This window comes from Schistocerca gregaria, chromosome 2 (genome assembly GCF_023897955.1).
Source record: "Schistocerca gregaria isolate iqSchGreg1 chromosome 2, iqSchGreg1.2, whole genome shotgun sequence".
Classification (NCBI taxonomy): domain Eukaryota; kingdom Metazoa; phylum Arthropoda; class Insecta; order Orthoptera; family Acrididae; genus Schistocerca; species Schistocerca gregaria.
This window is the reverse complement of record NC_064921.1, coordinates 59,750,265-59,776,219: the sequence shown is the minus strand read 5'-3', so window position 1 is coordinate 59,776,219 and position 25,955 is coordinate 59,750,265. Positions and strand designations below refer to the sequence as shown.

The window sequence follows — 25,955 nt, the reverse complement described above, 5'->3', positions numbered from 1 at the left end:
CTGGAAAATTTTGGTAAACTAAATAGGGTTTTCCAAACCGAACTTCCAGATTGTCTTAATATGGAAACTTTGCAGTCAGTGTCTATAATCAGATTTGAATTATCAGAATAAGACATGGGCTTCTGATGCAAAAGCCACTCAAAAACTGAGAGTTGTCCATTGAAGAAAGGAGATGTGCTTGTTGGGAATTATTAGGAAAAACAAGTAACAAATAAGTGCCTCAGGGAGTATGTAACTGTAATATAATGAAGTGAATTGGAGGTGTGTAGGACGTGTAGCGAGGAGAATGGGTGGGAAATGACCAAATAAGTTCTATGCTAGATTCTAAGAGATATGAAAAAACTGAGACAATGCCGTGTTGGAAAGTGTGTAGATGTTACCGGTAAACATGCAGGAGTGCAATGAAGACGACCATGTGTGGTGGAGGTCCTGAAGATGAGATTCACTTTCAGGCCACTCTTGTTTTAGGAAGTGTTTGCTGTGGACAACAGTTTAATAGGATACATTTCTACAATGGTACCGAGAGAGAGAGATTTCAGCCAGTCTGTTGTGTGGTTGCTAACTTTATGATAGAATGCAGTCCTTTGCCAAACAAAAGCAAAGACAGATCCTGAGATACTGTAGTACAAGGCGGTGCCCAAGAAGAATATGGAATGTCAAATTAATTGCTGAACTGGAATGAAATATTTATGGAGTCTCACAAAGGCTCATATTATGCTGTTTTGAACAAGTGACAATGACTTTTCTCCACCAGAGGTAGACATTGGTGGTCACAAACTGAGTTAAGCACAGTGTGTAAAATTACATGAAATCCACACACAAATAAACCTATTAAAAATCTAAGTTAATTGTGTTGATGCCTTGCAGGCATCTCTCATTGTGTTGACCTACGTTAAATGTGTTGGTTCATTCTGCATATTTTTAGATCCTGTTATCTTATGGAATTATCTTTGACGTCAGTGCACCTAAAGTAAATAAAATGTTTATTCAGTGGAAGTGAACACTAAGTATATTGTGTGAAGTATGTAAGCATACATCTTGCAAAAGCATTTTGAAGGACCTTGGGATTCTTACACTGATTTCCCAATACATTTACTCCTTAAATATATTTTTGTTGCTGATAATAAAAGCCTGTTTCAAGTGAACTGTGATGCATACAGTCACAATACAAGGCACAGAAATAATATTCATGGAGATTTGGCCTTTTGAAATGTGTACAGAAGAGAGTTATGAACACTGATGTTAAGATATTCGAAAGTAAATATGAAGCCACTAATAGGAGCTTCTTTAAACTAGCTACCTTTTTCTTATTTACTCGATTAATTTTAGATGGCAAAAGTGTGAATAGCATTAAACAGTACAGCGATAGTTTATTGTTAATACAGTATACAAGATAAGTTTCTATGATGTCTTTGTCATACACTGATCAGTCAGAACATTATGACCACCTACCTACTATCGAAATAAACCCATCCGGGCGATAGGAGTATTGTGATAGGACAGTTACCGTTTATAGAAATGTTCTAGTAGGAAGCGTCAGATGCTCTTTAAGGCTGTTCACAGATGGTGCGATAGTCTATAACAAATTGGCAATGCCAGAAGATAGTAACAGTTTGCAGAATGACCTCTAGAGAACTGATAAATGGTGCAGGCTTTGGCAGTTGACCCTGCACGTAAATAAATTTTTATTTTTTTATTTAAACACAAAGTTCCATAGGACCAAATTGAGGAGCAAATCTCAAAGGTCATGGAATGTGTCAGTACATGAAATTACAACATAATAGTAATAACAGATAAAAATAAATGTTTGTGAACCTGAAAAAGTCAGTCCATAAGTTTAAGTAAATGCTATCAGCAATACAATAAAGAACTCCTTGACAGAATAGAAGGAGTGACACATGAGGAAACTCTTCAGTTTCGATTTGAAAGTGTGTGGATTACTGCTAAGATTTTTGAATTCAAGTGGCAGCTTATTGTAAATGGATGCAATAGTATACTGCACACCTTTTTGTACAAGAGTTAAAGAAGTCCAATCCAAATGCAGGTTTGACTTTTGCCGTGTATTAACTGAGTGAAAGCTGCTTATTCGTGGTAATAAACTAATATTGGTTACAAGAAACAACAATACGGAATATACGTATTAAGAGGCCAATGTCAAAATACCCAGACTCATGAACAGAGGTCAACAAGATGTTCATGAACTCTCACCACTTATTGCCTGAAATGCCCATTTCTGAGCCAAAAATGTACTTTTACAATGGGTAGAGTTACCCCACAATATAATACCATACTACATAAGTGAATGAAAATAAGCAAAGTAGACTAATTTTCATGTTGAATGATCACTCACTTCTGATACCATTTGAATAGAAAAAATGGCAATATTAAGTCTTTGAACAAGATCCTGAATGTGGGCTTTCCACGACAGCTTACTATCTATCTGAACACCTAGAAATTTGAGCTGTTCAGTTTCACTAATCATATGCCCGTTCTGTGAAGTTAAAACATCAGGTTTTGTTGAATTGTGTGTTAGAAACTGAATCTTACTGTGATTTAGCGTTAGTTTATTTTCTACAAGCCATGAACGTAGGTCATGTACTGCACTATTTGAAACAGAGTCAGTGTTGCACACAACATCCTTTACTACCAAACTAGTGTCATCAGCTCCAACATTGATCCCTGAGGCACCTCCCCACTTGACAGTACCCCACTCAGACCCAAAGTCACAGACATTATCAACATTGTGAATAATGACCTTTTGCTGCCTGTTCCTAAAGTAAGAGGTGAACCAGTTGTGAGCTACTTCCCGTATTCCTTAATGGTCCAACTTCTGGAGCAATATTTTGTGATCAATACAGTCAAATGCCTTAGTTAGATCAAAAAATATGCCAAGCGTTCGAAACCTTTTGTTTATCCCTTTCAGTACCTCACAGAGAATATAGCATTTTCAGTTGTTAAATGACTTCTGAAGTCGAACTGTACATTTGACAGCAAATTGTGTGATACGAAATGATCAATTATCCTTACATACACAGCCTTTTCAATAACTTTACCAAACACTGATGGCATAGAAATAGGTCTAAAATTATCTACTTTATCCCTTTCTCCCTTTTTATAAAGCGATTTTACTACTGAGTACTTCAATCGCTCAGGGAACTGACCATTCCTAAAGGAAAAATTACAAATATGGCTAAATACAGGGCTAACATGCGCAGTACAGTACTTTAATATTCTGCTAGTCACTCCATCATAACCATGAGAGTCCTTGGTCTTCAGTGATTTAATTATTGATTCAGTCTCCCTCTTGTCTGTATCACAGAGGAGTATTTCAGACATCAATCTCGGAAAGGCATTTGCCAAGAAAGTTATATGATTTCCTGTAGAAACTAAAGTTTTATTTAATTCACCAGGAATTCTCAGAAAATGATTGTTATGTTGTAGATATATCTGATTTATCATTAACAGAAATATTTTTATTGTGAACTGACTTTATATCGTCCACCTTGTGCTGCTCACCAGACATTTGCTTCACAACTGACCATATGGTTTTAATTTTATCCTGTGAATTAGCTATTCTATTTGTGTACCGCATACCCTTTGCTTTCTAATAACATTTTTAAGCACCTTACAATACTGTTTGTAATGGGCTACTGTAGCTTGATTGTGACTACTTATAACATTTTGATATAATTCCTGCTTTGTTGTAGATGATATCCTTATCCCACTAGTCAGCCACCCAGGCTGCCCATTACTGCTAGTACCCCATTTAGAATGTTCTAATGGAAAGCAACTCTCAAAGAGCACAAGAAATATGTTAAGGAAAGCATTGTATTTACCATCTATGTTATTGGCACTATAAACATCCTGCCACTCTTGTTCCTTGACAAGGTTTACAAAACTCTCTATTGCTGTTGGATTAACTTTCTTACATAGTTTTTAATTAAATATGACATTGGTTTGAGTACAAAAGCCTATTAGTGTTAAAATTTGTGCATCATAGTCTGAAAGTCCATTCATATTTTTACTAACATAATGCCCAACTAGTAATGAAGAATGAATAAAAATATTGTCTATGGCTGTGATACTGTTCCCCTGCACCCTAGTTCGAAAAAACACAGTCTGCATCAGATTATATGAATTCAGGGGATCTACCAACATCCTTTTTCTTTCTTGCATCATCATATACAAAATTAATATTGAAGTCACCACATAGAACGACTTTCTGGTACTTCCTACAAAGTGAATTAAGAACCCTCTCTAGCTTGAACAGAAATGCTCTGAAGTCGGAGTTAGGGGACACATTAACAACACAAATTAGAAGTTTAGTTTCACTAAATTCAACTACCGTTGCACAACATTCAAATATCTGTTCAGTGCAGTGTCGTGATACGTCTATGGACTCAGATGGAATACTGTTTTTTACATACATAGTCACTCCCCCACCCTGCAAGGAACTCCTTGAGAAATAGCCAGCTAATCTGTAGCCTGGTAAAGGAAGCTTCTGAATTGTGAAATTATTTAAGTGGTGCTCTGATATACCAATAATTTCAGAGTCAACATCTATAACCAGTTCACTAACTTTATCTCTAATATCTCTTATATTTTGATGAAATATGGTAATTCCTTCTCTACTTGGAAACATTACATCCTCGGAAGGTGAGCCCTTAGTTAGAGGGACTTCCTTTAAGCAGGTGTACCTATCGGCTGACTTCAGACTAAAAAAAGGTGCAGCTCTAACACCAATTACTACAGGAATTTTCCCATGAGTGACACCACCACCACTACCACTACACTGTCATCTACAAGTGTAGCCAGCCTACCCCTCCCCATACCTATTTATGTGCAGGACATGCCTAGTGAAACCTGATCTACTGATAGACCACTGAGTAGTGACCCATGCTCTCTGCCACAGTGCCCTCCCCAGCCCCACGTAAACGCACCTAACAGCTGCATTAAGGTGAGGCCGATCATGATGCTGAAACGGTTGCATGAAATGCACATTAGTGCCACCAGTTTGAGTAGTTATCTTAACCAGGTCACCACCTAAATCATATTGCTCCATCCACTATCACTACCTGATTGTCCTTCGTAAAATTCTTACACAACTCCCCTATGCTGTCAGTCACCTGAGCCAACCCTGCACTAGGCTTCACAATGCTGGTGACCTGGAACTCACTCCCCAACACTTCCTGCAACTGCTGGCCCACGCCTCTACCATGGGAACTACCTAGCAGCAGAACTTTCTTCTTTCTGCTAGACTTTGCAACTAACCTAGGCCTCCTAATTTCTGAAGACTGCTGCATGTTTCCTACATCTACAGCTAAACGAGGCTCCTCTCCACTCAACTCTGACAGTTGGTCATATCTGTTGCATGTAGACGAGGTAAAACTGTCTGAATACCTCCTCTTTCTAGCTGACTTCTTGCCAACTGCCAGTTCCCATTCCCCACCACCCTTCACCCTCCTCAACCTATCTAGTAACATATTGGGCATACATAGGAAGAAAAATCTACTACAGTACAGTTACATTATTGATGACAAACCCCTGGAAACAGTATCTACTGTCAAATATCCAAGAGTAACTATCCAGAGAAACCTTAAATGGAATGACCATTTAAAACAATTAGTGGGGAAAGCAGGTGCCAACTCAGATTCATAGGAAGAATATTAAGGAAATGTAATGTGTCCATAAAGGAAGTAGCTTTTAAGACACTCGTTTGGCCGTTTCTTGTACTGTTCATCTATTTGAAGTCCCTACCAGGTAGGACAGATAGAGGAGATAGAGAAGGTCCAACAAAGAGTGGGGTGTATTGTCACCAGCTCATTTAGCTGGCGCAAGAGCATTATGGAGATGCTCAACAAACTCCATTGGCAGACATTACAAGAAAGGCATTGTATATCATGGAGAGATTTACTGTTCAAATTTTGAGAGAGCACTTGCCATGAAGAGTCAGACAACATATCACTTCTACCCACATACGTCTCATGTAATGACCACGAGGAGAAAATTCGACAAATTAGAGCCAATATAGGGACTTATTGACAGTCATTCTTCCCACACACTATTTGCGAGTGGAACAGCCACCATTAAGTGGCTTGCCAAATATGATAGAGATGTAGATATCATGGGAGTTGGGCAGCCACCACTCATTACAGATGTTGGCTGTTGTAGGCTGGGCAGACTGATGAAACAAGACAGGTGGCAAACTGTGGCAGAATTAACATCAGACTTTAATGCTGTGTAAAGTACAAGTATGTATGAGCACACAGTGCACTGAATGCTCCTAACCATTGGCCTCTGCAGCTAATGACCCATGCATGTGCCATTGGTAACACCACGACATCAGTAACTACTACTGAAATGTGCATGTGACCATCGCCTCTGTACATTGGCACAGTGGCAGAGCATTGCACGGTTTGATGAATTCCAATACCTTCTTCATCATACCCAAAACCATTGTCTTCCAGGGGAACAACTCATTGACACCTATACTGAGTGATGGAGACAAACTAGCAGCAGTTGCATTATGCTCTTGAAAACATTCACATGGGCATCCATGGGTCCAGTAGAGTTCGTACAAGGCCCCATGACAGCCAAGGAATATGGTACATTGTTTGCTGACAACATACACTGCTTCATGATGATCATGTTTCCCAATGGCAATGGCATTTTTCAACAAGGCAGTGCACCATATCACAAAGTCAGGAATGTAATGGAGTGTTTTGAGGAACAATGTGGTGAGTTCTGCTTGATGTGCTGGCCCCTCAACTCGCCGGATCTGAACATAATCAAACACACATGGGATGTGATTGAATGTGGTATCAGAGCTCACCACCACGTTCCCTGCAATGTCAAGGAATTAAGTGACTTGTGTGTGCAGCTATGGTGCAGTCTCCCTCCAGCATCCTACCAAGGCCTCATTACTTACATGCTATGATGCATTGTTGCTGTTATCCATGCCAAAGGTGGACATACCAGCTGTTTGGTAAGTGGTCATAATGTTGTTGATCAGTGTATGTTAACAACAATATGAAAAGCTGCTCACCTCCTTGGGTTATGCCTTAAGTCACAGACAGGCACAATGAAAGACTCTGAAATGTTCAAGCCTTTCGACAAAAATGTTCTTCTTCCATACAGATATTCTCTTGGGGTGCAGTCAGGCCTCAGCATCCAGATACAATCGGAAGTGGCCATTCGTGTGTGAGTTGTGCTTGTGTGAAAGCATGCATGTGTGTTTTCTATTTCCGAAGGAGGACTTTTTTGCCAAAAGCCAAAAGCTGAAATGTTTACCAGTCTTTTTCATTGGGATTATCTCTTGCTCAGTTTTCCTCTGTGTGGTGATAAACAATCCATTCTTTTAATGTTGTTGTTGTTCTATCCTGGACTTCCCATTGTTTGATTTTCTGTTATGTTGACGTGTACCTTGACTATAAACACAGATTGAATGCCAAGGATCCTGAATCTACAGGATGTGTTTGACCTTAAAAAAGGGTATGCATTGACCCAGAAAGTAGACTCCCACTCCAATGGAAAGGTGCTAGGAAGAAGAAGAAGAAGAAGAAGAAGAAGAAGAAGAAGAAGAAGACTTTGTCTCATTCCATGTCTGTGAAAGTGTTCCTTCTTGATGGGAGCTATGGAACATGACGAACGAATCATGAGTGATTGATTGGTGTGAGGTTCTTGGAAATTATGGAAATATGTTTTAAATATGTGTATTCAAAGCTCTTCAGTGGTCATGCCACTGCGTATGGTCACAGTATTGCAATGTACAACATGTTGCAATTTCATTGTCCTCTTCTGCCTGTTTATCTGCAAAATTCCTCTTTCAGATCGGAGGATTTGAACTGCCTTTTTACTCCCTGGGAATCCTTATGGTTGCTACAGTTCCAATAAACTTTTGCCTGCTTCCTTCAACTGGTGGTAAGTTGCAAAATACAAAATTTGTGATAATTTTTCAATGATTATGAAACATGATTATCAGGCCATCAACAATCAATTTAAGTATAATTTTTATTAGGACGTTTTAATATGTACGAAAATGGTTTAATTTGAAAATGTATTTAGCAAATATCAGTTTATTTTTTCAATTTTAAGACAAATTCATTCCTGGGAACTCCTCACATTGTTGAGAGGTGAAGGCTAGCTTAATGACAGATTGAAAATTTCCAGGGTCCAACTGGGATTCCATACCATGACCTCCTAGGTCCAGGCACATGCTTCAACACTAGACCACCAGGCATAGCATGAAATTAATTAAGCTCTTTGTACTTAAAGATAAATATAACCTAGGTAATGGAGTTGCCAGTGGGTAACTGATGAAAACAAATTAAATTTCAACAGATGGAAATTTTATTCTTAAAACCCTTTCTATTAAAAAAAAAAAACTGATTTAAAAATTATAATCAGAAAGCACCCTCTAAATATCACGTTACATGAAATGCAGTCTTACATAAAATGTACAAACATGCTCTACATTACATATATACCGCCTATCAAGATGATAGGCAAGATAAAAATATATCTCAGGAATTTGGCCTTTACACCTTAAGCAATAAATTCGTTAACACAAAATCCAACGAACATGACAGAGGCAGCCATTAACGTACGGCAGACCGACAGACACACTAACTGCCTAACAAATGCGGACGAGAGACGGACGAGCAAGCTGGCGGTGAGAGACTGACCAAGAAAACAAGTAGAATTTAACAAGTAAATAATAAATTGCAATTTCTGGCGAATATCTGGCACAGCACCCCCAAAACGCTCTCCCGAACCGTCTGCTTCCAGTTGCTTCAACAGACACAGGAAGGTGCGCTAATCTCCCATCTCACGCCATCGCAGCTTGCGCCGGCCAGACTGACGTCGTGGGTTAACTCCTGTTGCTCTCGTGTCGGCCACGAAGCCACTACTCCTCACTATACAGCGCGTCCTACAGGCGACCTCACATGCGCCCACGCTCAAGACGGACAAGTCATCTTGTGTCTCAGTGCGTGTCTGACCAACCGATTGATCCAACCGCCAATGACCATTGCCTGAACAAACTCGAGCACACTGGCGACCTAGCACATACTAGCACTCCAGATGACAGACAGACACTGACTGCCCCACACTGACCTGGCTGACCAACTGAACTCGCCTTGACTGCACCGACTCAGACTGACAAACTGCCAAGCTCATAGTGCCCCTTAAATGCACGTCAACAGGCTACCTTTCCCCTTTCACACCAGAGGGAGACACCAAAGCTGCGATTGCCACAGCGGCACCACCACCAGAAACGGAGGGTGACTACTTTACACTATGAGCTGCGGCATGCTCTTCAAAACAACAAATTTTACCATGTCTCAGTACCCAGATGAAAACCTCATTTTGCCACATTTCGTTTACCTGAAAAAGTCATAAATGTGAGTGACTGCAACATCACATTTATGATCCAGAGTTCTGTATGCTTTTGGTTGACTTCTTTGTAAGGGTACCCAGTCAGCTGCAGAATATAGTTGTTGGCATTAATGATGGCTAATTCATGTTTGTTTTGTATGAAATGAGACAACATATAAATATTTTCAGTGACCGGACTGAATAAAAAAAAGCAGTGCCTAACTTATGTGAAGTTATGGAATCTTGTGAATGCTGATGTACTGTAAACAAACTTAAGACATAGAGAGACTTTTCTATGACTTAAACTGTAATGAAACACTGTCTAGAAAAAGACTGTTCTGATTTTGAGAGGTGTTTCTTATCATTTTGGTGTGTTACTGGCTTAGTTCCGTGGAGTAATGGGAATAATAGTTTGATAGGACACATGTCACTGAGGTACATGATTTGGAACTTTTATGAACATCATACATGTACCTTGGAAATAAAGCTATCTGTTAATGGCATTAAGATAAAAGTTTCAGGCCAGACCTATATGACAGTAAAGTAAAGAAGACAGTGCTCAAGAACCAACATTAATTTAAAACTGGCTTCAGGCCTTAAAAATGTCTTTCTGTGACAGAACTGAACTGCCAAATCTTCTTACACAACCACTGTGGAGGAGCAGTTCCAGTGAACTCTCTGGGACAGCACAGAAGTGCTTCAGTATTTGGATGCAATGGCTGCAAGAAAAACAAACATGAAACTTGGATTACTGCACATGAAAAACGTAACTGAAAAAAGACTGTAGATGGAGCAAGGGAAGAATGAAGGAAGAAAAAGAGGCTGGATCGCATTATGAACACACACTGAATGAACAAATGCAATATCACAGCACACAGCATCCACCATTAGCAGAAAATGACAAATTTTAATGTTGCAAGTGCTATAGGCGAGTAATTAGAGTCATTGTAGTGGGTAATTAGAATGGCTGTGTTATGAAAATATTTGTAATTGCTGCAGCAGGCTGTAATAGTGTCAAAATAATGTGTGACAAAGCTGGATATAATAAAGACTATAGTTGCATGTTTTGCATCATATTTCTGACAAGTATTTGTGAGGAGTAGATGAGGAAATAAAATTGGTACAAGAAGAGAAACAGAAAACTAATGATAAAATAAAGTACAGTTAGGGAAACACGAAACAAAATCCAGGAAATCAGAGAAAAACAGCGTGAAGCAATGCTGAAGAGTGTACACAATGTAAAAGCACAGGTACAGGGAAACACGTAGAAGCAAAAGCATGTCACATTATGTGTATTGCAGGTAGAACAGAAAGCAGACACCATACAATAAATGGTGGGAAAACTCATAGAACAAGCAGTGAGTCATCAATTTTGTCTGGAAGGAGATTTGGTTAGCAGACAAACAACCCTCAAGTGGATTTCATACAAAGCTACAAATTTAAGAAGTTACATGTGAAAGAGAGTGCATTATTGGAAAGAGAACTCAAAAGAAATCAATTTCTGGACATGCAGCAAGACAAATATAGTGCACTTGTTGGTGTAGGGACTCCTATGCAGAGTATGCAGTCATCAAACAGGCATGGTAACAGTGACAGTGGAGCAAGACTGAATGTGAAGTACGTGGCCACCTAATAGGCAAGGGTATATAAGTGATGCAACAAGAAAGAATACTACTAATGTGGCAAAGAACCATAAAGGAACAGCCAGACATCCAAAACAAGGTTTTTGACAGGCTCAGGCAGCAACAGAGTGTCTACTACAAAATAGAAAGTAATCATGGCAGCAGTCTGCACTACCAAAGAGAAACAGATAATAATCATTGGGCATGGGATTGTGAATGCAGCAGTGCAGAAGATAACTGAAAGAGAAGAAAGGCATGGAATGAGCAATGAAGAATACTAAGAATGGAAGACGAGAATGGGCAAATAAATAAAAAAATCAATTAACCAATGAGAATACAGGAAACTCTTGCTAGTTTCTGGAATGAAATCATTAAGGCTATAAGCAGCTGGTGGTGTGCAGCCAGTTTACAACATTGGAACATGAAAATTAAATGATGAATGGAATGACTTATGAGAAGAAGAAACTATAATAAAGAATAATGTGTTAGTTACTCAAATTAGTGAAGATAAACTTCGCGGGTGAGTAACAAGAACTGAAGAGATTCAGTATGTCAGCTTTCCACTGTAACAAGTAGCATATATAATGAGTATTGGACACAGGATTTTAGAGCACAGGTTTATCGGTTAATGGCTTTGATAATAGAAGGTTCCTTTTGAAGGATTATGGAAAACCTGCGAATGCCTAGTGTTGTTGGAATTTGAAATTAAGGAGCAGTTGTACTGTATGGTTGCAGTCATATGCGATACTTATAAGACGGAATCATCATTGAATCATTGGTGAAAGATGAATAAAGGATAAATAGGATGCAGAAGAAACAAAAACTGAGAAGATAAACTATGGAAGAAATGAACTAACAGTGCATCTAGAAGAAAGGAAAAGAAAGAAGAATTATTTCTTTTATGAGAAGACAACATTGCACCGTGTACAAATGTTTACTTGCAGCTGTGCAGTAGCTAAGTATGCAGTTGGGGAGGAAGAGGTTCGACCCAACTGGCAAATCTCCGATGAATGATGGAGCAGAACCAGAACTGTCTAATTACCTTTGTAATAAAATAATTAATATCAAAAGATTAGAGCATCCTGAAGTGAGCGAGATGCTTGAATATTGTAAAATACAAATAATTTTCACTGTAACAACCAGAAGACATAAAAGGGACTTCCACAAGAATAAAAATAATACCACATACATTGTGTATCACATTATCATAAACTACAGACAGAAGAAGTAGTAGTTCAGAGTGTGTGTTGGGAACCAGGGGGAGCAGGAAGAGTGCATTGATGTGTTGAGAGGTGGATATTTTGTGGATATGGTGTTGGTACTTGCTTAGAAATAGGGCCCACCTATGTAATCACTGAGCTGTTATCTTCAGTATACAACTGTGAGGTCCAATAGGGTGGCCAGAAGTTTGTGGTTGATAATTACACGGAATTTCACTTTGTAGAGGAAATTGTGAAACAGTTTAATGCCAAAAATTATAGATAATTGTTTTTTATGAAAACTTAGCTATAGCTGAGTAGAGTGAAATGTTATGTTTTTGAGGCATATGCTTTGGGATGTTCTGGCCTTTCAGGATATTTTGTCCAATAAAACTGTACCAATGCCAAATTGTTGGGCTTGGGTGGCAAGGCCAATAGTTTTGTGGTGTAAATGTGGCTAGGCATGGTCCACAGCAAAGGCTACTCTTTCAGTTATCAAAAACTTGTTGGCAAGAAGTGCTCCACTGAAATTTGGCATAATTTTTCTGAGCAGATTGGCATCTTCGGGTGTACCTGATGTCTGAGAGATAAATAACTGACTTTATCCATGAAGGATTGTGTTTCTTTAATATTAGGTGGAGGAGGGACTTCGATGATTCCATCAAAGTTTTTATGCATTGGGCATAAGCCATACATATAAAGCAAGTGTGTCAGATGGTCTGCTTCTATGTTAAAAGAATTCACATTTCTTCAACTAGGAACAGAAAAGATTGCATTTTAAGGTTTGGAGAGGAAGGCAAAAATTACATAGATGTGCTTCCCTCATTTCAGTGGTAATGATGATGTAATCCAGGTAGTTAGCAGGCAGCAGAAGACCTTCCAGATAACCTTTTCTACACAATTCTTAAAAAGTACATGGACACCAGCCACATAAAAAGGGAGGCAATTTTAATGATAGATGCTTAAGGGAGAATTGATGATCATGAAGTGCTTTGAAACTTCATTTAATGGTATTTGTAGATATGTCTCTATTACATCAATTCTAGAAATATATTTCCCTTCTACTAGTTTTGACACAGCATCCTCAGGGCACAAAATGGAGTGAGTCTCAACAACTGATTTAGCATTGATAGTTATTAAAGTCTCCACAAACGCGAATTCTGCCATCAGGCTTCTGGAAAAACACCAGTGTTGTTGCCCATAGACTTATTTTAATATTATTGCCAGTAGATGCCCTGATGGAGGTGGATGAGCTGGCATGAGTAGAACAGTGGATTAGTTCAGAAACATGCCGTGGAGTTTGTACATATCATGTCATGTTGGCAGACCCACTGAAAGAGGTGTTTACCTATGAGCAGCAGTATGGCGAGGAGACCGTTGCTCTAGTGCAGTTCAACCACTCCTGACCTAGCCTCGCACTTGTGTGTTCAGACATCAGCCATATGTGCCAGCCCCATGCTGGGTATATTGTCATGCATGTATCTATATGGATTTGGATGCTCTACTTCCTGTAGTTCAGTTAGCATGATGAGTTTATTCCATTGACAGGGTTCTGTTCCCAGTTTGTTACCAAACGACCATCAGCCATTGTAGGACCCATACTATCTGTGTCAAGTAGCAGTGTTGTCCACCTCCTGCAGATACTAAAGTGGTGATGACGGACTCTATTACATGTACGACAATCCAGTTTTTTTTTTCTCTCTTTCTCTTCCCCTGTTTTTATAGTGTGTAGTTAGGCTGAGCATGGACGCAACATTTCCATAACAGTGATTGTGGGCTGGTGGCTGGTTGAATTTCAAATAGGCAGGCAGAGTTGCCGGCAGAGTTGTTGGGAGGGGGAGAGGCCAGTATCTTTCCCGCATCGACTTGAGTGATGCTTACTTATCTGCAGTTGCTGTTGCACGCAGTTTCTTAGACTTCCCTGCTCCCAACACTTCCTGTGGCCTTTACCAGTTTAATCAATTGCCTTTTGGGATCTTGTCTGCACCAGAAATTTACCAAGAATATTTTGAGCAGTTGTTTTGGACAATCCCAGTTGTGTGAATTACTTTGATGATGATCTGGGTCACAGGCCCTACTTGGGAAGATCATTTACAGAACAGTCAGTCAGTTTTCCATTGCCTGCTGGAAAATGGCCTTCATTGCCAGCTGGAAACTCTTGCTACTTGGAAGAGCCAGGAGAAAGAACTGATCAATCAACCCACATAGCTCTTCCTACTCCAGTCCTGTTGCAGGCTTATCCTGTCCCACCAGAGACAGAGCCAACTGTGAAAGAAGTTATGTAACATACCAACTCTGGTACAGTCACTGCACAGATTTTTATGTCTGTATGACAACCAACCAGATGTCGCCAGAATGAATGGACACCACCAAACTGCGGCGATGAACAAAATTGACCACCCAGTGACACAACATTTAGCTGAGCACAAAATGCTAGATTTCAATTGCTGCTACACAACCTGTGCAATCTTATCTGTCCCTCCACTACTAGCTTTTCTGCGTGTATGCCCCCCCCCCCCCCCCCCCCACACACACACACATTGTACCAAGAGGACACACAATGATCAGAATGCAATAGTTGAAATGTGGAAACTGATCCTAGCATTTAGTGTTCAGCCAGCACAATATAAGATGTCTGTTTTCGACTCTAGCTCAATAAAGGATGTATTACGAAAGCCAGCAAGTTTCCTTTCTCTTTCATGTTTGCACGACTATGACTGAACATAACTGTTGTTTGGTAATTGGCCTCCTGTACTAAAGAAGTACTTGCATTCTGCCAGAACTGTCCTCCCTACATTAATTACTCACTTTTTTTTTAAAGAAAAAGATCTATAGCTGTGTGCTTGAGAAGGGCTCTTGAGTTTGTGTCCTCTAGAGGTTTGAATAAATATACCTTCAAGGTCCATGTCTACCCAGATGAAAATCGAAATAGTTATTAGCACACCTTAAGCCCTTAGGCATGAATGCATACTACCAGTAACTTTTCCTAAAGGGTGGATGGAATCACAATTTGGTTTGTAGTACCACAATTTCTCCAGTACCAAAAAAAGCAGTAAAACCATTCATTTTGTTTCCTTATAATGTTGCTACAAGTGTGTCAATTCTTTTTTTGACGCAGTAAAGGATGTAAGTCGCAGAGAATCTTTGTAGTTCCTTATGGGATCCCAGATAGAATAAAAAAAAACCACCAGTACAGACATATGTTGTGATAACAAAACCTTTATTTAAAATGTCACTCTTCCTTTCCTCTTGCAAAACATCATATTCACTGTGTGTTTTTACCATAAATGATTCATATTTTACTTAATTTGGATCTTTAGAATCTTTCTTAGGCTCTATTCCAGAAACCATTACATGAATACATAAAGGAGATGCACCATGAAAAAATGTATTCTCTGCTTTACACATGGTTATCCACTTTCATTGAGCTGATCAGCTCATATTCAGTTTTGAATGAAGCAGAGCGTCATGCAGGACCAGTGGATTTTTGGATGACATTATAAAGGAAGCCATCAACATTAGGACTAATGATAATCTAGTGAATAGAGATGCAGGCTACAAGGGGATGCTACCAAGGGACCTCAGCTTGGGACCTGTTACTGGTCACTATACATTGTGAGTACTCCCAGTTGAGAGCCATCCATATAGCACAAAGGTACAGTCTGGTTAACTGTGCTTGCACACTAATGTGGTCCCTCCCATTAATTGAAGCCCTAGTAGGTCATGGATTAGTACTGGCACTGCCTGTATTATGACAACACAGACACTTTGCCAGCATTGGTGAGGGATGTCATGCTTGATCACCTTCAAGATTGCAGCAGTTCAACATTTTACTTATATTAAGAGCGAGGCAAATCTGATGATGATTGTAATGATTGAAACCAATAATTAAATTAAGCAAAGAAATTTTTTATCCAAGTTTGAGTTTCTATGTACACTTTGCCAGAATATGATGTTAATGAGACTCATCGTAAGACTGCACAATTTTGATGAACTGACGCATTTGGAAACTTGAGATGTTTGTAACATTTTTTCCAATTTGTTCCGGACTTTTTACATTACTTTTTCCAGTGTAGCAAAGGAACATGTCTTTAACTGAAGTGGTCAGCAGAAGACATTGCTAACCCTCTGTTTAATGAGAAATAGATGGATCATTTTATTGATTGTATTTTTGAACGTGTGACATGATGGTAAGTAGTAGTTCCCTGTTAATCACTAAAAAGGCATATGTACTATATAAACTGTTTTGTCTTATTATAGTTTTGGTTTTCATTTTAACCAGACGTAAGATATGCAGTATCTCAAAATATGCTCCTATGTGTTAGCCCTTTCAGTTCAGTTGCTTATCCACTTTCTATGAGCCGATCAGTGTTAAAGTTACAAGGACGCAACACAAGGTAAATAGTAACAGTGCGCTAATGCAACAAAATTAAAGGATCACATTTTCAGAACCATGTAACTGTCTCCCATTGTGCTGTATAAGTTTTAAATTTGTCTGAAAAGTGCTAAAACCTTCCTCTGTAATGGTGTAAAAGTGTGGGACCCTGAAATGTCACCCTTGCGCTTGGTGATCTTCACACAGTGAGCTGTTGACACATATGTGAAAATGGTCACAGTGCAAAAGTTCATGTAAGCTGCAAGTTGGTTTAATGATGTCACATTGGCATCAAATTTCACCATAATTCTGCCCAACACCACCAGGGACATGCCACATGATGAGAAGGGTTTCATAGCTCTTCTTACCCACATGTCATCCCTTCTTTTGATGTCTTTGTGATGGAAGTCACACACAGTGTTGAAATCGGGCAGTTTTCTTGTGGTTGGCCAAGGAAAACATTATTGTTGGTTCCAAGCAGTGGTGTATTTGAAATGTTTTCCTCACCCACCCATCAGAACAGTGCATGGCTGCAGTGGTGGGAGTCATCATCTTGACCCCCGTCACAGAGGTGTCAAAGGAAGGAATGAAAAGTGGGTAAGAAGGGCTGTGATAACTGTCTCATCATCGGCATGTACACAGTGGTGTTGGGCAGAACTGAGGTCAAATTTGGTGCCCAAGTGGCATCATTAACCCACACTACAGCTCACATGAGCTTTTGAACTGTGGAAGTTTTTTTGCATGTGTCAACACCATGTTGTTTGAAGCATCACCAAGCCCATGGGTGATGGTGCACGGAGCTATACTTTTGCACTATTATAGAGGAATGTTGTAGATACCTTTGAGGCAAATTTCAAACTTATGTATTGGAATGGAAGTCTGTTTTTTGATCCTGAAAGAGTAGTCCTTTAATTCTGTTGCACAATGCAGTTCCTTAGTATACTCAGTTTCAAAAGAATACAATAGTTTTGAACATCGGTTTGGTTGAAGTGGCAGGTAATCATAGCTTGTGTGTGTGCGAGCGCGCGCGTTGGAGGGGGAATCCATCCTTGTGCCAATAAAATTACTGTCATATGGAATTCTTGTGTGACTGTGAAAAATTGCATATTTTGATTGAAGTTTTGGCTTTGTTTTGTAGCTGGATCTATAAACAAACATACTGGTTCACTGCTGCACCTGGTGAAACTGCCTTCAGTGATAGTGATAAGCCTAGTTATTGTTGTGGTGTCAAATACTTGGGGATTCCTGGACCCTACTCTTGAACCACACTTACGGGAGGTATGTTTTTGCTAATCTTCTTTTTAAACACTGAATTCTTTTGTACCTATTTTATTGTAATCAGTTTGGTTAGGGAGCTATTTTATATAAACAATTAACAATTTTATATAAGCAATTAACAATTTTATACAAGCAATTAACAGTTTTATATAAACAATTAATATTTATGTTTTCATGACAGTTGTTAGTGAGTGATGGTAGTTATATAAAAATACAATTTGATACACTTTTATTATCATTTTCACAAAAATACATTTTTGAGTTATTTAGGATCCTACACTTGTTTAATGCTGAGGAAGTGAATAATAGAGGTGTGTCATCCTATGCTGTAAATGAGACTGTGAACCCTACAGCATTGTAGCTGTTATAAGAAAACTGCCAGGTAACTTTGTATTTGGTGGCGAAAATGTTGTCATTTTCCATACCAACCCATTACAACTTTTACAGCACTGATAAATCCTACAACATAAATTGCACAGTGCAATATGAAAACATGTATCATATTTGTTAGCAACTTCCATATCTTCACTGAAGGACATTTTAGAAAAGAATGATCACCATGAAACTGGCTGAGTGTGTTAAAGGACACAAAAATGCTGTTTGCCCTGGGCTCTCAGTACCTACCTGCTGAGTATGCTCTGCTTCATGACTGGAGGGGTCTGAGTGCTTGGTACACCACAGTCACTATTTGAATCCTCCCACATGAGATGAATTTTGGAAATGATGCCTCACTCTCCCACATATTGTCAAATTGTGCCTTCTTTTTGGATTTAACCTCAATAAATATACAATCTCCCCTCCCCTCAACTTCCTTTTATGTTCATATACACACATCAAAAAAAGTTTTACATCACCTCAGTTCTGAGAGTTTCGGAACCTGTGCAGAAAATTGGAATAGAGATGAACATCATTTCTGCCCTTTTTATTGCTCATAAAAACTGCACATTGTATGTTGTACCATCATACAGCAAGACCTTCACAGGTAGTAGTCCAGATTGCTGTACACACCAGTACCTCTAATACCCAGAAGCACATCCTCTTGCATTGATGCATGCCTGTATTCGTCATGGCATACTGTCCACAAGTTCATCAAGAACAAGATGTGCATGATGGGGGCGTGAATTGTCATCCATAAAGACGAATGCCTCACCAATGTGCTGCCGATATGGTAGCACTATACAGGTCAGGGGATGGCATTCACATATCGTGCAGCCATTACGGAGCCTTACACGGTCACCAGTGACATACGTTGGCCCCACATAATGCCACCCCAAAACATCAGAGAACCTGCACCTTCCTGCACTCATTGGACAGTGTGTCCAAGGCATTCAGCCTGACCGGATTGCCTCCAAAACACGTTTCCAACGATTGTCTGGTTGAAGGCGTAAGCAACATTCATCGGTGAAGAAAATGTGATGCCAATCCTGAGCGGACCGTTTGGCATGTTTGTTGGGCCCATCGGTGCTGCTCTCCAAGGTGTCATGATTGTAAAGATGGACCTCACCATGGATGTTGCGAGTGAAGTTGTGCATCATGCAGCCTATTGCACACAGTTTGACTTGTAACATAACTTCCTCTGGCTGCACGAAAAGCATTATTCAACATGGTGGTGTTGCTGTAAGGGTTCCTCTGGGCCATAATCCTTAGGTAGCTGTCATGCAGTAATCAGACTGCTGTCCTAAGGGACCTGGGTTCGATTCCTGGTTGGGTTGGGGATTTTCTCCGCCCAGGGACTGGGTGTTGTGTTGTCTTCATCATCATTTCATCCCCATTCAGCATGCAGGTCGCCCAATGTGGTGTCGAACATAGTAAGACCTGCACCGAGGCAGCCGGACGTGCCCCGTAAGGGGCCTCCCAGCCAATGATGCCAAATGCTCATTTCCGTTTTTCACTACAGTAATAGCCCTTGGGTGGCTCTAACGAGGCATGTTGTCAACAGTTCCTGTTTCTCTGTATCTTCATATCTGAACATCATCACTTTGGTTCACTCTGAGATGGCCATACACTTCCCTTGTTGAGAGCCCTTCCTGGCACAAAGTAACAATGCGGATGTGATCAAACCTCGGTGTTCACCATCTAGGGACGCTTGAATTACAGACAACATGAGCCATGTACCTCCTTCCTGGTGGAACTGATTGGCTGTCGGATCCCCTATGTCTAATAGGTACTGTTCCTGCATGGTTGTTTACATCTTTGGGAGGGTTTAGTGACATCTCTGAACAGTCAAAGGGACTGTGTCTGTGATACAATATCCACAGTCAACGTCTATCTTAGAGAGTTCTGGGAACTGGGTTGATGCAAAAGTTTTTTTGGTATGTGTGTTAGTAAACATTTTTATTTTTGTTTGTTATTTCACTGATTCTATTTTTATCACAATATCCATCTACTCTCGAGCCTCTCTCTCTCTCTCTCTCTCTCTCTCTCTCTCTCTCTCTCTCTCTCTGTGATAATTTCTTTATGTTTTTCCTGTCTGCTTTTCAGTTTTTAATTGCTTTGTTCGTATCTCTTATCAGTTCCATCTTTACTTCTCACTCTGTCCTTCTGTTATCTCTGGATTGCATCTTTCACAGTGCTTGCAGGATACTGTCTTTGACCTTTGACACCTTCCTCTTCATCTGTGTTTCCTTCCATCCTCACAGCAGGTGGTTCCCTCTCATCCAGGAGTTAAGTGGCCTATTGCTCCTCTCCCTTTTTGAACTGCTACCAAGGTGTCTCTCTTTCCTCTCTGATGAAAAAATTAATATTTCACATAGTTAGGGTTAGTTTTTCACTTTTAAATGGGTCATCAGCTCTTCTATAATTTTACCTTGAAACCAAACTCTTTCAAACTAAGCATAAAAATGAAAATTGTGTTCTTCAAATGCACATGTTGAAAAATGACTTCAGAGCATACACAATGCTAATATGCTACAATATATTCTAATGGACAAGAGGAGTGGTTCAATTAACATGCAATTTTTAACATTTGTCAGTGTTCTCTGAAGAAAGATGGTCATTATGTTTGAGGTATGATAGGCTTGAAATGAAAACTGAGACATTACATTGATTTGAATTTCCAATTTATTTCCCATGAATGGCCTGGGTGGTTGCTGGTTGCATAATAAAGCACCATTGAAACAGTGCCACAACTGTCATCATTTCAAACACCTACATTACATATGTTTTTATGGTTCTTCACTGAACAATATCGAAAAGTCCAAGCATACTATCATTTAAAAAAAGTGAAACTAATTCCATAAAGAACTGTATGTTTTGAGGACACATATAAGAAAACAAAAAGAGTACAAATTACTTGCAAAGAAGATAGAATGAACTTCTGCGTGTGTGTGTGTGTGTGTGTGTGTGTGTGTGTGTGTGTGTGTGTGTGTGTGTGTGTGTGTGTGTGCGCGCGCGCGTCCGTCCGTCCGTCCGTCCGTCCGTCCGTCCGTCCGTCCACGTGTGTGCATACGTGTGTGGGTGTGTGTGTGCAAAATATAAACTACAAGATGTGTGATGGCACTTTTGACTATTACTTGTAATGTGTGTGCCCACCAGAACATTATGGAAACTTCCTTTGTCGTATTATTTTTAATGTTAATATCTCATTTTCGCATTAGTAAAGATTTAGATAAAACTGTGTGTTTTGTAGGTAGAAAAGGCTAAGAGCATAAGGGGTTACAAAAGATATGTTAAATAATCAAGAATTCAGAATCAAAATTTACAGAATGTCTCATCTGTGTAACTTGGTTTACACATTGTTTTGTAGCAAATGATTTTTTTTACTGATTTGCACTGAACTTCCATAATAGAAAGGTGGCTATTTACCTAATAACAATAAATTGTGATTCAAGATTCTGTAAGTACACATTGTGTTTATCATCACTTGAGCACTTAAATGATGACAAATTACATTATTTTTGGAAACTATTTTTTCCACTATTACGTTTATATTTACTTTCATCTATTTTCAAAGTGAAATTGATAAGATTACCAACTTTCTGGATTGTTATAATTTTCTCAGGTTAATTTTCCATTTGATACAGGTTATGATGTATTCTTTTACTTTATTTTGGAGTATTGGGAATTTTCAGTTACCTACCCAAAGTCTTCTGGTATTTGTAATTTTAAAGTCTTTATTGTTTTATTGAAGGATGAGATGTTCTTAATCTTCTGTAGGATTGCTATATTGGGAGCTGAAGAGTATTCTTTAACTATACTTTGGTTCTTGAAAAATTTTGTAAATAATTTTGCAACTTATTCGCTGTGTTTATTCTAGTGTCTGCCAGTTGACATTTATTGATAAATATGTCCTCACAGCTTCAATGCTCAACTCTGTGCTACCTTTAGCTCTTCACTGCAGCTCTTTTGGATGGTTTTAGCTACCCATTCCCCCATAGTATGAAGAGATACAAAAACACATTCTTTCTCTCTCTCTCTCTCTCTCTCTCTCTCTCTCTCTCTCTCTCTCTCTTTCTCTCTCTCCACTTCAGGAAGCTCTATGCAGCTGGGGACAAGCAGGGAAGTACGAAGGGCCATGCATGTGTGCTGTAGGGACAGATGGCTTGTGCGATTAATTTAGTGGAAACAGGAAAGGGCATAGACACAGGTAACAGACAGGGACTAGAAATGCTTGAGACTAGAGCCCTGAAAGTATGTTCCTATCCACATGGCCCACATGCATCTGCATTGTGTAAGAGAGAGCACGAATACACTTCATGAATGTTAGCAGACGTTGCCAAAGATTACCAATGCTAATGACAGCCATGAGAGTGCTTGTACATGGGCCACATGGATGTCTCGGCCACATGAGGCTTGCTTGTAGCAGTGTGGCTTTTGTGTGCCAACACTCACTTGCACATATTCTGTGAACTTGAAGTGCGTCCATGCACCATGTGCATCTTACCAGTGGAATTGGGTGAAATTAGTGTGTATGGCGAATAACAGAAAATTATCAATTCCATTCTGGGTTTTGGCAAATAATTTGTTGTGATTCCACATTAGTTTCATTTCTCACATCACATTCCATTTTTTATTTTTTAAAAACATTGTTATATCATTTGAAACTCATGACTGTATGTCTTCAACATTGCTTTGGCTATTTTATATGTGTAGTTTGTTGTAAGCCTCCCTTGATCACTGGCAGCAATGCAGCTAAACTATTTGCTTCTAACTTACAGATAAGATATTCATGCAATATTTGCATTTGTAGAAAGCCAAAAAGCATTTCCCAATTGTCTCTTGACACTTTCAAGGTACAAAAGTTCTCAGTGTGCTGCAATATTATGAACTTACTTATGTAATCAGACCCAATATCTGTTCCAAAATTTTTGAATGTCAAATTTCTATGTAACTCCATAGACACATGTCAGTTCAAAAAGTATTTTATATTTTTTGGTACATGAAGTAAACAAAGAGAATACAGTGGATACAGTGGCCCCCATGAACCATGGACCTTGCCGTTGGTGGGGAGGCTTGCGTGCCTCAGCGATACAGATGGCCGTACCGTAGGTGCAACCACAACGGAGGGGTATCTGTTGAGAGGCCAGACAAACGTGTGGTTCCTGAAGAGGGGCAGCAGCCTTTTCAGTAGTTGCAGGGGCAACAGTCTGGATGATTGACTGATCTGGCCTTGCAACATTAACCAAAACGGCCTTGCTGTGCTGGTACTGCGAACGGCTGAAAGCAAGGGGAAACTACAACCGTAATTTTTCCCGAGGACATGCAGCTTTACTGTATGATTAAATGATGATGACGTCCTCTTGGGTAAAATATTCCGGAGGTAAAATAGTCCCCCATTCGGATCTCCGGGCGGGGACTACTCAGGAGGACGTCGTTATCAGGAGAAAGAAAACTGGCGTTCTACGAATCGGAGCGTGGAATGTCAGATCCCTTAATTGGGCAGGTAGGTTAGAAAATTTAAAAATGGAAATGGATAGGTTAAAGTTGGATATAGTGGGAATTAGTGAAGTTCGGTGGCAGGAGGAACAAGACTTCTGGTCAGGTGACTACAGGGTTATAAACACAAAATCAAATAGGGGTAATGCAGGAGTAGGTTTAATAATGAATAGGAAAATAGGAATGCGGGTAAGCTACTACAAACAGCATAGTGAACGCATTATTGTGGCCAAGATAGACACAAAGCCAATTCCTACTACACTAGTACAAGTTTATATGCCATCTAGCTCTGCAGATGATGAAGAAATTGATGAAATGTATGATGAGATAAAAGAAATTATTCAGGTAGTGAAGGGAGACGAAAATTTAATAGTCATGGGTGACTGGAATTCGTCAGTAGGAAAAGGGAGAGAAGGAAACATAGTAGGTGATTATGGATTGGGGCTAAGAAATGAAAGAGGAAGCCGTCTGGTAGAATTTTGCACAGAGCATAACTTAATCATAGCTAACACTTGGTTCAAGAATCATAAAAGAAGGTTGTATACATGGAAGAATCCTGGAGATACTAAAAGGTATCAGATTATATAATGGTAAGACAGAGATTTAGGAATCAGGTTTTAAATTGTAGGACATTTCCAGGGTCAGATCTGGACTCTGACCACAATCTATTGGTTATGACCTGTAGGTTAAAACTGAAGAAACTGCAAAAAGGTGGGAATTTAAGAACATGGGATCTGGATAAGCTGAAAGAACCAGAGGTTGTACAGAGTTTCAAGGAGAGCATAAGGGAACAATTGACAGCAATGGGGGAAAGAAATACAGTAGAAGAAGAATGGGTAGCTCTGAGGGATGAAGTAGTGAAGGCAGCAGAGGATCAAGTAGGTAAAAAGACGAGGGCTGCTAGAAATCCTTGGGTAACAGAAGAAATATTGAATTTAATTGATGAAAGGAGAAAATATAAAAATGCAGTAAATGAAGCAGGCAAAAAGGAATACAAACGTCTCAAAAATGAGTTCGACAGGAAGTGCAAAATGGCTAAGCAGGGATGGCTAGAGGACAAATGTAAGGATGTAGAAGCTTATCTCACTAGGGGTAAGATAGATACTGCCTACAGGAAAATTAAAGAGACCTTTGGAGATAAGAGAACCACTTGTATGAATATCAAGACCTCAGATGGCAACCCAGTTCTAAGCAAAGAAGGGAAGGCAGAAAGGTGGAAGGAGTATATAGAAGGTTTATACAAGGGCCATGTACTTGAGGACAATATTATGGAAATGGAAGAGGATGGAGATGAAGATGAAATGGGAGATACGATACTGCGTGAAGAGTATGACAGAGCACTGAAAGACCTGAGTCGAAACAAGGCCCCCAGAGTAGACAACATTCCATTGGAACTACTGACGGCCTTGGGAGAGCCAGTCATGACAAAACTCTACCAGCTGGTGAGCAAGATGTACGAGACAGGTGAAACACCCTCAGACTTCAAGAAGAATATAATAATTCCAATACCAAAGAAAGCAGGCGCTGACAGATGTGAAAATTACCGAACTATCAGTTTAATAAGTCACAGCTACAAAATACTAACGCGAATTCTTTACAGACGAATGGAAAAAATGGTAGATGCGGACCTCAGGGAGGAGCAGTTTGGATTCCGTAGAAATGTTGGAACACATGAGGCAATACTGACCTTACGACTTATCTTAGAAGAAAGATTAAGAAAAGGCAAACCTACATTTCTAGCATTTGTAGACTTAGAGAAAGCTTTTGACAATGTTGACTATAATACTCTCTTCCCAATTCTAAAGTTGGCAGGGGTAAAATACAGGGAGCGAAAGGCTATTTACAATTTGTACAGAAACCAGATGGCAGTTATTAGAGTCGAGGGGCATGAAAGGGAAGCAGTGGTTGAGAAAGGAGTGAGACAGGGTTGTAGCCTCTCCCCGATGTTATTCAATCTGTATATTGAGCAAGCAGTAAAGGAAACAAAAGAAAAATTTGGAGTGGGTATTAAAATTCATGGAGAAGAAGTAAAAACTTGGAGGTTCGCTGATGACATTGTAATTCTGTCAGAGACAGCAAAGGACTTGGAAGAGCAGTTGAACGGAATGGAAAGTGTCTTGAAAAGAGGATATAAGATGAACACCAACAAAAGCAAAACGAGGATAATGGAATGTAGTCAAATTAAATTGGGTGATGCTGAGGGAATTAGATTAGGAAATGAGACACTTAAAG

The 25,955-nt window shown here is 39.5% G+C and overlaps 1 protein-coding gene across 1 annotated transcript in view; it reads left to right on the top strand.

Moving 5' to 3' along the window:
• The window catches only part of LOC126336311 (MFS-type transporter SLC18B1-like), a 341,991-nt gene that overhangs the window by 177,981 nt on the left and 138,055 nt on the right, over positions 1-25,955 (top strand). The window contains exons 6-7 of the mRNA XM_049999851.1: positions 7,830-7,920; positions 17,710-17,849. Coding sequence (XP_049855808.1) covers positions 7,830-7,920; positions 17,710-17,849 — 231 coding nt within the window. The remainder of the gene's footprint in view (positions 1-7,829; positions 7,921-17,709; positions 17,850-25,955) is intronic.